This window comes from Dromaius novaehollandiae, chromosome 1, assembly GCF_036370855.1.
Source record: "Dromaius novaehollandiae isolate bDroNov1 chromosome 1, bDroNov1.hap1, whole genome shotgun sequence".
NCBI classification, from domain to species: domain Eukaryota; kingdom Metazoa; phylum Chordata; class Aves; order Casuariiformes; family Dromaiidae; genus Dromaius; species Dromaius novaehollandiae.
Window position 1 is genome coordinate 196,746,435 of NC_088098.1, and position 15,666 is coordinate 196,762,100.

General features: G+C 35.4%; 1 protein-coding gene across 3 annotated transcripts in view; it reads left to right on the top strand.

The window, feature by feature from the left end:
• Nucleotides 1-15,666, top strand: part of USP12 (ubiquitin specific peptidase 12) — a 41,112-nt gene that overhangs the window by 9,959 nt on the left and 15,487 nt on the right. For all 3 annotated transcript variants that reach the window (XM_064504990.1, XM_064504989.1, XM_026108880.2), the window contains exons 2-4: nt 3,706-3,786; nt 11,770-11,983; nt 15,440-15,666. In XM_064504990.1, the coding sequence (XP_064361060.1) occupies nt 3,706-3,786; nt 11,770-11,983; nt 15,440-15,666 (522 nt within the window). The remainder of the gene's footprint in view (nt 1-3,705; nt 3,787-11,769; nt 11,984-15,439) is intronic.

Below are 15,666 nucleotides of genomic sequence, written 5' to 3' on the forward strand. Positions count from 1 at the left end.
AGTTAAATGGCAGAGGAAGTACTTCTATACTCTGCAGCATGCATCATAGACTGAAGTCTCCCAAGTCTAGATCCCAAGCGCAGTAAGTCCATCTTGGCTGGTAGGAGATAGACTCTGCTTCTGCCTCAAACCTTTGCTGACTCCTTGCCCAAAAGATCAAATGGTACCACAATAGTTGGTGGTATCACAGTGCTTCCTTTACATTCATATTTGCATAATGGAAGATTCAAATGGTATTGATAATATGTACTGTAATACAGAATGGGAAACGTTTCTTATAGAAGGCTAGTTAGCTTTTAAAAAGCTTTTCTGGATCACAAGGTAACATGCATTTTAGCATACTCTTTCAAGCCCCAGCTGCATGCTATGTCCCCGCTTTCTGCAACTAACATACTATGCATAGTATAAATTGTTACTTCAAGGGGAGGATTGACTTTTTTTTATTACAGACAAAAAGAGAGCTGTAGAGGGCAGTCTCAGTAGTTAGAGGGCTTTTATATTGGTGTGAAACAGCCATGCTGGTTTGTACTAATAAAACATTCATAAACAATTACAGTCAAAAATAGATAATACCTTGCTCTGAAATTAAGTGAAAATCTAAGCCTTGAATGAATAGCTTTGAATAATCAAAAAATAGTAACAATAGAGGAGTATGTTAGCCTGTTTTACTTATTGGCCAGTAAGGATCATTTTTATGCTAGAGATCTAAATATGATGTTTGGGTCTATACAAAACAGAAACATCAGAAAAGTTTAACCATAATCACCTTCATTCCAAAGACAGAATAAAGTAACTAGTTCATCCTGGCTTGGGGGAGGGGAGGCATTTTCTAAAAACTTGCTCTTGAATTTATTTATTTTTAATGAACTGGAGAGTATAACAATAGGATGTAAAAGGCCTCCTCTGTTCCTTTTTTTTTTCCTAGTTTATTTGTAAATAATATCCACCTTGACAGAGCTCAGGGCTGTATTTTAATTTTGTTTTGTTTTAAGGCTGCAAAATCAAATATTCAGAAGTTATGGTGTGCTTTGATCTAAATGAGGGCTTATTCCCCTTCTCCTTACCACCAGCACCACCATTTGAGAACAGCTTCTAAAGTAGTAAGTCGCTGCGGCCTTGTCTCCAGTAAAAGAAAAGCTACACGATACCGGAGAACTGCAGGGAATATGACTGATGAGAAAATGGCCAGGACCATGATGTGAATGGAGTGGAGCTATACTGACCATCTGAAGTGCAGAGTTATGTTATCTCTGGCTCCATTCTAATTAAAGTTGCCATCTCTTAGTGGGCGTTTGGCAAAATGTTTCCAGTTTGAGAACGATTGAGCTAGATTGCATAACCAGTCTTAGTTCTGCAGTATTGCAATCACATCATGGTAGATAACACATAATATAGTTTTTAATTTAATTGTATGCATTTTGATACAGTCATAATTTTAACTCTGTCCCCTTTCCCCATCTGTAATTGATCTGTGAAATCCTGAGCACTGTTTTTAATGCACTTTGTGATTTTTGATTTAACTTTATTCAGCCAATGGTGTTGAGCATTAGCAATATCTTTGGTATAGATGAAGAACTTGTTGGGAAAGAGCCCTGTACTTAGAGATTCTTTGCTGTATAGTATGGGCTATTTTAGCTTCACTTGGACCCGACTTTAAACTGCAATATTCATGCTCATTTATTAGTTTGAGAGAGGGAGAGAGAGAGAGTGAGTGTGTGTGTGTGTGTGTGTGTGTGTGTGTGTGTATGTATATTAAAAATATATAATCAATGTTGTATGCAATGAGTGTTGTATGCAACAAAGGAGATTTAGGGTTGGATACAATTGCTTCTCTCTAAAAGCAGTTTGTGTGAAACTTCATAGAAATTTTTTTTTGTTCTCTGAATTTTCCAGAGCAGGGGCTTGTGTATCTCTTAATTTTTTTAATAGTTATTTGCCATTAGGTAAGGCCATGTTCACAGACAGTTATTATGGAGAAACTTAAATACAGCAATTTATTATCCTCTGTGAAACGTATTGTTTTACCTAGTAGGCAAGTCTAAAAATGATGTAGCTAGGGTCCCACAAATGGATTTAAATGCTCTGTTTATGTTATGAAAGCTGTGTGCGCTGTGCTGCTAGACTATTTGTGAAGAGGACTTCAGCTCTTTTTCAAAAGGAGTGTCATGCTTCTGTTCAAACTGGTTTACATGCAACTGTTGATGGATAAAATATTATGTTGCTATACTTCCCTCTTCATACCTCTTTATTTTCCTTCTTTTGAAATCAAGTGTTTATTGCACCAGTTCAGGCAAAGGTCATATGTTGGAACCAGAGTAACTAAAGTTACTTTCTTTGACTTCTTTTTGAGGATCAAAACAACAGATTTGTTGGGTAAAATCTGCAGCATTTCTAATGCACACCACCACTTGCTGCATTGTGTTGTCATTAAATTTACAAAACTCAAGGTATTTAACAGAGTACTTTGAATATCATATAGTTTTAGTGCAAGTGAAACAGACTCATCTCTTTGCTTCCTGTGAACAATCTCTCTCTTTTAACTTTTTACAAAATGTGCTACACAGTGTGGGAATTATCACTGTAGAGAGGAGCTCACTATTTGGCTTTGTATCACCTGCTTTGCAATACTATATAAGTGCAATTGTTACTCAAGGAACTGCACTCTGAAAATAATAAATGCAGCACACCAAAACAGTGTAATTGCATGAAAGTACAATCAAATGGTGTCACTTATTTTGAGATGGTTTTGAATAAAACATACTTAGAAACAAATCTCTGAGAGGTTTTGGATTATGTTGAAATCATTTGTTGGTGTTGGAATAGGTTCTTCTCTATATTATGAGTATCTAAGACATATGGAACAGAAGACTTGCTGGGTGACCTGCCTACTTTCAGGCCTGTGTGAAATGATTTTGTCGCCAATCTAAAGAAATAGAAAGTGTAAATCAACAGAGAACTCGACCAATTTTTCTGCATTCTTGGCCATTATCTCCCAGCCTAAGAGCTTGCATTTGCATTAAGAAATAGGACTAACTAAATATATTTGGCTAATTTGCCATGTATAATTTTTGAGCTGGGACACAAACTCTGCATTCTCCATCTTTTCCATCTGGATACAAATGGGAAGATGTTTAATCCATTCTTCATTTTTACTCTCTGGTTTATTTTTGTTTTCCTCCCTCCTGACTAGAGGGATTGCTTCAGTGTTGAGAAGTGAGCCTAACTCATTAACCCTAAGTCATATGGTCTGAGATATGACAATACTGGTTTAGTGTTAACGAAGTCTATACCTGTGACCGTATGTGGGGTTTTTTTTCCTGTAGGTAAAAGTAAAACAACATTTTGTTTGGAAGATAAAAACATTTGACCCAGACAACCGTAAAACTATGCAAATGTAAGAATCAGGATTGAAATACAATGTGAAATGCATAGCTGTATCTCAGTACACATTGTAGAAAACATAGCTGGTTCTTGAACAATGTCTGTTTGCCCCAGATGTCTACTGTGGCCAGACTCTAAGCTGTGACTGTGTTTCACATGCCTGAGATGTGTGTGAGTCGCCACTCGTGGCTGTAGTTATGCATTTTAGAATTTTCAGAGGCAGTCATTTATCCTTTCAGAAAAACTCAGAATATCTTTCTCAAGTAGTTAAACTCACTGTGTATATAGCTGCAACACTAACATTTTATTGCTTTTAATTTTTAGGGCGCCAATGCCTCAGCTTTGGAGAAAGAGATTGGTCCGGAACAATTTCCAGTCAATGAGCACTATTTTGGTTTGGTTAATGTAAGTTTCAGTGCATAACTTGATTGCTTTAAAATTACACAAATGAATTTGCTACATGACAAGATTTTCATTGAGTGAATAATTAAAACACTGAAAGACATATTGATTTAATATATTTAATGTATTGAAATATATTTCAGTATTCAATATATTGAAATAATTGTTGAAATTGGGCTGTATTTAATACTTTATTTCATTATATTTATTATAGGCTGTTTTTCTTTGTTTAAATCACTGTCTTCCTATTAAAATGTAGCAGTCTTAAATATTTAGTGTATATAGCTTGCAGTTGGTAATATGCCAATTTAAGTGAATAAATACAGTAAAATAAAAAAAAATCTGTGGAAGACCACTGATGATATGAAGCATTCCTGTCTGCCATTTGTATTAAATTTTTTTTTCAAAAATATTGACCCTGAAGGCGAAAAAGAAGTGCAGAAAAAATGTAATCCTGTTCAATTCTATCATAAGTTTCCATGTGTAACTTATATTTTAATTTCTGGTATTACTTGTGAAAAGTGTGTCTTCTTTTAAGAAGTTTCATGATTCTGTCTGAAATCAATCATTAAATAGTTTTCTTTTTTGGGACTTCAGAAAGTACATATTAAAAACAGGTAGATTTGACATGAGCTATCATCTTGATTTTCTTAATGAAACTAATGAATTATAATACTGTTCTGCTACTACAACATACATCTTTACCTCTACGTTCTTAGCACTGACATGCTTCTGGAATCTGCCCTTAAATTAGTAATTTAAATTAGTAATTTTTCCTTTCTCATGAAAGGTTGAAATACCTTCAAAATATGCCTTTTTTTTCCCCTGAAAAGATGAAATACTGTAGTTGAACTGTTAACACTTGCTGTTAGTTCCATAGCTGAGTTAAAGCTTGTCAACTCATTTCATTCAAAGCTGTTCTTTTCTTTTCTCAAATCCGTTACTCTGTTGACAGATAAACCTATTTTCCTAGTCTCTTGTCCCAATCCAGAGGATTTGTCATGCCTCTCTGCACGTATTTCCAAATGGATTGAAAATCGTTGCATTTTTTCTTTTATACTCACAAAAACTGCTAGCGTTAACTTGTGCCCAGGATACTGGTTGATACAACTGTGGTCCCACAGTCTCTTTTTAGATTTGAATGTATCCCCTGTTTTTGCCATAGAAATGTAGCTGGAGAAAGAAAAATACAAAAGACAGACCTGAAAACTTACAACATCCTCATAATAATCTTATACAGTCAGAAAATCCCAAGTGGATCTTGTCTGATGATTCCATTGACCAATTCCCTTTCTCTTGGAAGTATGGCACTTTTAAAATTTGAACTATGAACTATGGCAACGAGCAGAAGCCTTTTCCTGTCTTAGCGCTGTCTTTTAATAATGCTTTAAAATTTTTGGAACAGTGGCTTGGCTTAAGCCTATCTCTTCCTGTGTGGTTGTATGTCTCTACAAATGTTTATTAAAATGACCCAAATATTCATACATTAAACAAATACCAGATCAACCTGCAGATCACATATTAGAGAGAAATTCCACATTTGAATTAACCATTTAAATTCAAATGTTAAACTGGGTAAATATACTGATATATTTCCACCTTAACTTTTTAATCTGTGCAAGAAATCAAATATTTGAAGACCTTAATCCAAAATACAGAGAAAATAGAGTAAAATTTTTTTTTGAATTTGGTATGAAGTGGCCCATGCTTTTGGCATATATAAATGGTATTCTGTTTCCTATCTCCTACTTGATGCATGTTTGAAGAAAGAAATGTTGAACATAAAATGTGTTCTTGTCAACAATTAAACTTGTCCAGGAGTGGGTTATTATTTTTCCATTACTATTTTTCTTCTTTGCCATCTTATAGGACCGAATGTTTACACTGTTGAATATATACCTCAGTTCATCAAAACCTGTATTTACTTTTCTATTAAATAGCTACAAAGTACAAAGAACAGATTTAAAAAAGACCCATGTTTTAGTTTATGCAGTCTATCTGCTATAACTGTAGTTGCACACAGTATGATATTATATTAAGAATTAAAGAAACAGTAAAACTCTACTGAACTGCTAATCTTGAAGCCCGACATACTTTGTAGCTGCAAGAAAAGTTTCAGTAAAAAATAATGCTTCCTACAATGAAGACAAACAAATTCTGTCTTTCTGCCATCCAGAGGGCGTAGGGAATTTGAGAGGAGCTCTGTCTTTTTTGAAGTCATTGCCCTCAGCCATGCATATAAGAAATGAGCAGCTCAGATATCTCCAGGTACTCTTTTAATTTCCTGTGTAGAACAGGACAAAAGATATTTCTTATTTTAGCTTCAAACAATGAAGTTTTATGGACCAAACTTCTTAGAATTGTAACTGAAAGTGAAATGGGATTCTGTTAACTCTGTGGCACGCTGGTGTTGTGTGTTTCAGGTACAGTGGTTGACGAAGGCAATTCAGTCATGCTGTTGCTTGAATGGGTTTCAGATCTGTTATACTGATTGTATTTACTATTACATTATTGGGATGCCATTACATGTGTAATAAATTTGCAGAATTCAGATCTGCCGGGAAGGGGGAAAGGTAGCAGTCTCTTTACTAGCAAATAGCCAATTTCCTATTCAGAAGGAGTGACAGAGCTGATGATAATTAGGAGTAATGAACTGTTAGATTGGAAGTGACAGCAATCACAAATTTTGTCTCCATTGAATTTTTTAAATCATTTTATAGCAATTCCAGGAAGTGAGCCTTTTAGACGTTAATTAACATTTACTGCTAAATTTGTCTAATTCATTTATCAATTTTGTTTGTCCTAATTTTGTCCACAGTAACTGAGAAAGGCCATATGATGCGGAAATCAATAGCTCTGTTCTAGCTGTGTGATAGCTAGTCATTTGTAATGTCTGGGACAAGATTTTAGATACAGATGATGATTCTGTAATAGAGACCTGTGAATTGTAAATGTAGAGATTATCCAGATATAATGTGAAAGAAGAAAAGGTAGAAGGACCCTCTTATCTCCTCTCCAGCTTTTGGGGGAAATCCAGAAATTATTCAGAGGCTATGCTGAAAGAACAATTTGAGACGTAAAAGAAGAATTAAGAAAGGGCAATTATGGGAAGCACGTGGAAGAACAGATGGTCAGTGGAATGTTTGATTGTGTCAATGCAAGCTCTAAATAGAAAATTCTGCCTACAATTAAAAGGACAAATACTGTTCATGAATTCAGCAGAAAATATTTAAGATACATGGTAAGATGAAAATGTTGTTAGCATGAATTACTGCTATTTGAATCCACTAAACTGAAGATCGTTGTGAACTGGCTATCTGAGATAGCGACTCCTCTAACAATGCTAGACATGAGCACTTTATTCACCTAATTCTAATTGCCCTTTCAGGGGCAAGTCAAAGTATTTCAGTATTTCAGGCTTGCTGCTGATTCCTTCTCTCTGTATGTCAAGCCAAATGGTAACTACAGAAAAATAAAGTTAGCATTGCTAACGTCATCTGGAGAGCCTGAGCATATAGGAGTGACTGCTGATAGCAGGTCAGAGAAAGGTTTCTTGCCTGAATAGAGATTTTACTGATGAGATTCAACAAGTATCAACTGCCTGCATAGACGTAGCTCAAATCTTTAAGCTATGCATTAATAATACATATACTATATGTTTGATGATACTTACCAAAGCTGTAGTCTCACCATTCCAAATCCAGCTCATCTTGTCATTTTTTTCTCTAAAAATTTTTTTTGGGACAGTTACAGGCTTCATTAGTCAAATTGCTGCTATGCAGTCTTGTCCCACTCCTTTCTCCAGCTCTGGCCACCTCTGTCCTTGTGCTGAGCCATTTCAGCTTACTTAGTGCCAGACTCCCCCCTTTTTCTTTTGCCTTGGTTGAATAGTTTTCTACCAGTTGAGTAAGCTGAAATGGTTCCATTCCAGGTCAGACAAACTACAGTGCTGGCAGAAGGTGTAACAGGGAGGATTATGCATCTGGCAAGGGAAAGGAGTGTGGGGCCATGAGGATCAGATTGGGATAAGACTATGAACATATAGCATCAGCACTGCATTATATTACTGCAGTTCTGAAGTAGCTCTGGCAACTTGTAAACAGGTGGAAAGAAGTATCCTTTTAGTTCCCATTTTACTAAAAATGTCAGCCATGAGTGTCAGGTGTAGGAGTTGAATTCATTTTGAACCAGCTGAAAATTCAAGAAGTTTGGCACACAGAAAACGTAGGAATGCACATGGACAATTAGGTCTGCATATCATTCTTCTTTCCCTCTAAAATTCAGTAATGCAAGCTCTGAATGTCTGTGTTCTTCACAAATTAAATTCATGATCTTATCCAAGGAGTATCAAGTAACAAACATTTTCAATCTCATAAGGTGACCACTCTTCAGAGTTTATCAGACTTCCAGAACAGAAAGTTTGATTACTCAAAGTCTCCTGCAATGGATTTGTGTGTTTTGGAAGAATCACGACAAGAAGAAGAAGTTGTCAGAACCACTGATGTATCGGATGGAGGAGGAACCATCCTGGTATACCGAAACAGTGTTCTAAGCAGATCTGTGATTGTGTAGGTCTCTTGATCATGCTTGGAGATCTGTATGGTTCAACGAACAACTTTTTTTCTCCATTGTATTACATCAGAAGACTAAACTCTAAGGCCATAAGCTATTGGCAATGAATTCAGATTGTTGCAACTTTCCTGATGGTCTTGCTCTTTTTTTCCCCCCTTTTGTTTCCAGGCAGACTTAGGTGTTGTACCGAAACAGTGTTCTAAGCAGATTTATGATTGTGTAGGTCTCTTGATCATTCTTGGAGATCTGTATGGTTCAACGAACAACTTTTTTTCTCCATTGTATTACATCAGAAGACTAAACTCTAAGGCCATAAGGTATTGGCAGTGAGTTCAGATTGTTGCAACTTTCCTGATGGTCTTGCTCTTTTTTCCCCCCCTTTTGTTTCCAGGCAGACTTAGGTGTTGTGACTTTGATATTGGGCTTTAAAAAGGGGGGTGGAGGGACACATTGTGTGCAGTATTTTTGTGAAAAAATAATCTGATTTTTCAGAATTTAGAACAGAAGAACAATATGAACAGAAAAAAGACACTTTCTTTTCTCTTAAATATGTATGTTTTAAGACGCTCCTCACAGGAACAAGGAGGCGATCAACAAACTACTTGAAAGCATTAGTTAAAATAACTCCATTGTATACAGTCTGTTTTACCTTTCCCTGATTGAAATTGAGAAGTTTCAGTATCCTATACAGGTAGACAGATTAATATACAAAATTACTATGGTGGCCTTTCTTACTGTCTTCTGCTGTTTCTCTGAGGCAGACTTCACAAGCATTTCATTTTCCAACCATTTGAGTAATGCTAGCGGAATATCCTTGTTTTAAATAGTTTGATGGGCTTTCCATACTATGCATTTCCATATCTCAGAGTGGTTGGAGCATTTACATTGTCACTACAAAGCATACAGTTTATGCTTACAAACTTCCCATTGCGTAGTGGGTTGCTTTTATCTTTTTACAAGTATTGTGCTTCTGAGGCAGTGCTAATTGTAAAGTGAGGAGAGAAGAAAGGTGTCTGTTTTTCAGGTTGGCAGGAGAGCTAAGGATTAAAGAAGTAGAATTAGAAAGTGATACATGCTGTAGAAGTCAAAACGGCCCAGATTGACAGTGTTCAGTAGATGGTGGGAGGACAAGGAGACTGGAACAAGGTCTTAGGTATTTTTGAAATCAGGGATGTGCTTTTGTATTGGAGTCAAAGATGGAAAGGAAGGTAATAAATGCTGCTCTTACCACATTTCTGTGTATTCCAAAGTCATAATTTTTGAATAATAGTAAGCTTACTTTTTAAAAAGATTTTAAGTTTTGAAGCTATGAAGATTGATTTTCTAGATATAAAACAAATGTGAAATAATACGATTTTCTTCATGAGTCTGTTGTCAAACAATCTTCTATTGATTACTGTCTTTCTGAATTTGATTGGAGAAAACCTCTTAACTGAATCTACAGGCATATAGGTTAACGTATAATTACATTAAACTTAATCATCTCATTTTCTTTCAGTGTTCTAATTTCTTTGTTGCTCTGCATTTTGGTTGTCTCTCACTGCATGTTTGCTGTTCTAATTAATTTGTCCTCAGACTGCTTCCTTTTAAAATTGGAATGTTATGAATTTTTTATTTTGCTGCCTTTTTATCTTTTGACACTTGCTGCAGAAATTATAGCACTTTTTCCATGTGATTTGATTTAAAGAACTTTCTTAACATTTTAATATAGTTCTCTTTTTACGGGTATTTTTAATTATAAACTCATAAGTAATCAGCTTATATTATTAAGTGTTTTGACATAAACTACTGTGTGACTTTATCTGCTTCCTTTTAAGAAAAAAACTGTCTTTTCTTCTTAAAATCAGTGACCTATTTGAGTGTAGAATTGGGGCACAAAGAAGCTAAAATAAGCATTCTCTCTATCTTAAAAAATAAAAATAATTGGTGTTAATTTCCTCACTTTTTTAATATGGTGGTCTAAAGAATTTGTAATGTCTCTTCATTTTCTTTTTTAATTGCTCATTCTTTCTGTGTGTCTTGGGTATTTATAGAGCAGTTCTTCGTATTTCTTTAAAAAAATGAAGAACAATTCTTTACTTGCCAGCTTTCTACTTAAATTATGTGTAGTGTTCTTGTTGGTCATTGTCTCAACTGGGAGAGAGTGAAAAACAATTACTTCTTTGTTACTCCTTAGATTTAAAAGCTTTTAGTCCTTTTTTTCTATTTGAAGAACTTGCTCTTAAAATACCCCTAAATGCACTCTTTTTCCTATATTACACTGGCCCCATCACAATATAGCCTTATAATTTGCTACCAATATATGCTAATATTTTTATATAGAACATAAATATGAACATTATTTTTACATTTTACAGAATGTGTGTAGTAGGCGTGTGTTTCAGTTTGCAGGTTGAGTGAGTGCGGCTGAAAGGTTGGATTACTTGCTGAGGGCCTTATGAAGAATTTTCTGAGACTTTCAGTGTTAAGTAGTAGGCTCCACTGCAGGAGAGCAGTATGAAATGAGAGGAACTCTATCCGCTGACCACTCTCGATGCCTTCGTAGAGATGGTGTGGAAGTTTCTAGTGTTGGCGTGAGCTGAAGACAGTGTCAGTGATCAAAAGACTCGAGGGAAGAAGTGCCTAGCAGCGGGGAGAAGTCTGGGGGAGAGGAATATCCGGAGTGTCCTGGTACAAAGAGGGTTATGGATGCTTTTCTAGCTGACTCTCTTCCCCTGAATTTCAGTTGAGGGGCCTGCCTCCATCAAAATACACATGTTCAAATTGTGTATTCTTTTTCTTTCAGTCTCAATTTTGAGACTACCACCTGTGCCATAGCTTTGAATCCTAAACTAACGATATTTCAGTGATTTAAGAAAATTCTTGAATGTGTATCCTGTCACCCTGAAGTGGAAATTGACACTGTAGGAACAGGGTAAAGCAGTTATTTCTGACTTTGATTGGAACTAATAAGATTTGGAGAATCCAATTTCTGAAATGTCTGAAAAGCTATCTTAATTTATAGCTGAGTTTCTTCATAGTACAAGGTCATGCTGTACCTGTTCTTTACTGTTATGGCTGACGTGGTGGGTGGATAGGTATTTTTACTTTTCTGAGTAATTCTGGACGTATTTGGGGAGCTGCAAAATAGTTGGTATTTGCTGAACATTTTGATCCACGTTAATGCAAAATATTATTAATAAATTAAATTTAAAGTAAGAAAAAAACAACATTGTTCGAATTTACCAAGGTATTTCTTACTTACAATATACTTGTCCTTTGTGAAGCAGGAATATGCTTTACTATCTTAAAGTCGAGAAGAAATGACTTGCAGAAAATTTGTCCCTGCTCATGCATTTTCTTATACTTTGGATTTAACTTTTCGTCTCTACAGTAATGCAATGCAAGCTAATAAATCTCTCTCTTATTTTATAGTTTGGGAATACATGCTACTGCAATTCAGTTCTTCAGGCACTTTATTTTTGTCGCCCATTTCGAGACAAAGTCTTAGCATACAAGAGTCAACCAAGAAAAAAAGAGAATCTCCTTACATGCTTAGCTGATCTCTTCCACAGTATAGCCACCCAGAAGAAAAAAGTTGGAGTAATACCTCCCAAGAAATTTATAACAAGATTACGAAAAGAAAATGGTAATATTTTTCTTTTTCTCCTGTAATAATTATATCAATTGTGATTTAGTTCCAAAGTTGAAATAGTGGAATAATTCACCTATGTGTTTGCTAAGCATAAAAAGTGTTCTTCGTGCTGCAATATAAAGAAGAGCTGGCCCTAGAATAAAGATATAAACCTGGAGCCATTTTCAGAGAGAATCTTTCTCTCTTCATGTAGAGCTGAGTGTATTGTCAGTAGCTGCTTCTGAAATTGCTTGTTAATTTTGCCTCTGTAAGAATTGTACTTTTATAATCAAAATTCACTGTAGAGCTTTTGTTCTGTATTTTAAAAAAAATTACTCTTTGAATGTAGATACTAGTTTCCCAAATTGGATGTGTGGAAAGGACGATAAGATGTCTGTACAAGAATCTAGCTTTTAAAAACAAACAAGTTCTTAAAATCGGTGAGGATTTATGCAATACTTAACTCAACCAACTTTTTTTTAATTTAAGAATTAATGCATTTTTAAAGCAATAAGTGGTTTTATTTAATTTTCTTAGTGTTATGGATATCCCAGGTTTCTAGAGATTTCCCCAGGTAATTTCTTAGTCTATCTGCAGTATTTATTGATCAAAGCATTTTAGAAAATAATTCTGTATTAAAATACAAACGGAAGCCTGTACTACTTGATTTGGGTACTTTTTAAATAAATCAACATGAAATTTTACTAGAAAGTAACCATTAGCTTTAAGTAAACAGTATAAGGTAGCATATTTACCACTGCTACAATAGAAATGTTCATACTGTTGTAATCTCTCTGAGAGCATATATTCAGACTGAAAAAAAATTAAATGTTAGGATGACCACCTCTGTAAGTAAAAACAAAGAATGAAATATGTTTCAAATTTTAAGTGACCCCTATAAAATGCACACAATGAATAGTAATAATGGCATTGGCAATGTTAAAAAAGCTCTAATTTGATGTGCAGTCTCTTACCTACGCAGATTAGAAAACTGCCATTCAGTAAATATTGTAAATATAGTTGCATTTACATGATGTATTTACAGAACAAATTAATCATACTGAATATTACTAACCGCAGCAAGTGCTGCGGTCAGTTCAAATGGAAAGTTGAAAGTAAAACATAGGAGCCATTAAGTTCTTTTTAGAAAATGTTATTTTTTAATGCTTAATTATGTCATAGCACTAGAATTCTAGTCAGGAAAAGGTGATTGGAAAATCTTCATGACTGGAGATCAGATGTGAAAGTTCAGCTCTTGTTGGCTTTTTAGGTCTCTTAATGATGATAGTCTTACCCTTCTTACAGAAGTAAATGGCTAAATTGTCAAGCATAGACATTATATGCGCCATTAAGTGTTTATCATTTGGGGCTGTAAATAAGAGTTAGATTAAAAAAGAAATCAGATGGGTATGCAGTACCAACTATAGATTCTACACTGGTCAGAATCCAGCCAGACTGGAATGATGGCTGAGAACATAATCTTCACATGTTCCACGCTACAATCCGGGTATTCTTCTCATTTCCAAAGTCTGAGTCCAGTATATGTTCGTTAATGATCTTAAAGCTTAGCATGCTAAGAAGCAGCTGCCAGCTTGAAGTCAGCTGAAGGTATACCGTTATGTTTGCTTAAAACTCTTCTAATTATAAAATGAACAATAGCAAGGTCATGTGTGGAATTCATTCTGTTGCACTTCATGTCAGTTTACTGACTGGGCACATAGCCCTGAAGAACTTCTGAGTAAGTGTTTTACCTCAAGAGACTTGCAGCTCTTGTTTTGTCTTTACTTACTCAATTAAATAAAGGTGTTACAGTTGGCTAGATTCAGAATTAGCCTATTCTTATTACTCAAAAGCAGTGTAGCAGTTCATTAAATAGGCTACTTGGCTTATAGGCTTGGTTGACTTGTTGCATTATTTAATATCTCCAAGTGATCTAGATTAGCATCAAATTCTCCCTACTTTGCTAGTTGCTCAGGATTTTTTTTTCCTATTTGAAGAAGTATACCCCCAGATGCCATCAAGTGAATGAGAGTAAAGCTTCCGTGTAGTCCCAATATGCACTTCAAAAACTAGGCTTCGCTGAGAATCTTTTTCACTCATCTTTCTAATCCTGGGAGCTACCCTTCACTGAAGGCAAGTCTCCTGGTATATTTTTGAACTAAAAGCAAGTTGTAAATTCTGATTAACTGGAGTAATTGCACATTCAGAAGATTTGCATGGTATTAGCCAGTGATATGGGGTGCTTTTTCAGTTGGCAACTAGATTTCCTTGTGCTAGCTCCTGCTCAGGAAGAGAGAACAAGTTGCTATTACTAAATCTGGTTTATAGCCTTTATAGTATATTTTCTTAATCCACTCCTGTAGTGAAGCTCTGGAGGCAAAGGACTTCTCAAGGTGGTATCTTGAAGGACTATAATAGGCAGTGTTTTCAGGATGGTACCATTTTGAACGAGAGAATAGACTTATGAGAATGAGAGTCTGACTTTGTACAGGTTTGTGCCACTGAAACTGTTCCACTTCAACTGAATTAATCCTAAAACTGTTATGCTTAGGAATGTTGAGTAACTGAGGACATCAAGCAGAAAGCATGGTGGAGCCATCTTTATCTAGCGGACAAGTCCACCAGTAATAGAGGTGCTAGATATATCAACCTCCAGAAGCAGTTTTTCGGATCTTGAAAGATGGATCTATTGTTTGAAGTCCTAATCGAAGCTTGTTTGCTGTTCCTTGGCTAGGTCTTTAGACTAATTTGGCAAGGCTCCTACAGATAGTGCCTTACTTAGAGCTTTGAGTAAGACGATGGTTGTTTAAAAATACTATTATCTTTCGGTTCTTTGCTTTAATCTTATTTTCATTGCTAGTATTGATGATACCATGCTTGTGACAGAGCAGCAGTTGGCTTACAACCATAAAAGTGAAAATAAATAAAGCAATGTTTCTCGCATTTATTGTTCATATTCTTCCTCTGATAGAACATATAAAAAATGAAATGTTTCCTGTTGCAAGTTCTCAGTGCATTTGTGTAAATATAAACATCTAATGCCATTTGAGATGCCCTGTTTTATCCAAGACGTTGACCTAGGCTTGGCCAACATGACATGGCACCCATAAGATCCAAATTGGTATGGACTGGCATCTGGAGGCTGGACTGGATAAGCTAGACATTTCAGATGGCACCATAGGTACACCTATATTTAGGTAGTTGAATCATGCCCTAGTTTTCTCACAGAATGGTTCACTGGTAATTCTCTTGAGTTGAGATATTGCTATAAATATAAGCTGATTTCCCCTCCCCTTCTGCATTTTTTGCTTAATTTGTAAAGTACTCATCTTAGCCTGGTGTTGGATTGTCATGTATGATTCAAGACCTGAAGTAAAGACTGATTTTTTTTGAAAGGTTTTTTTTTTTGCTTTTTTAATTTTGTATGTGCACTAACAAACTAATTAAAAAAATGTGTTCTTTATCTTGTAGAACTTTTTGATAACTACATGCAGCAGGATGCACATGAGTTCTTAAACTATCTATTAAATACAATTGCGGATATCTTGCAAGAGGAAAGAAAACAAGAGAAACAAAATGGTCGCCTACCTAATGGCAACATCGACAATGAAAATAAGAGCCCACCAGACCCAACCTGGGTTCATGAAATCTTTCAGGGAACATTAACTAATGAAACTAGATGTCTTACTTGTGAAACT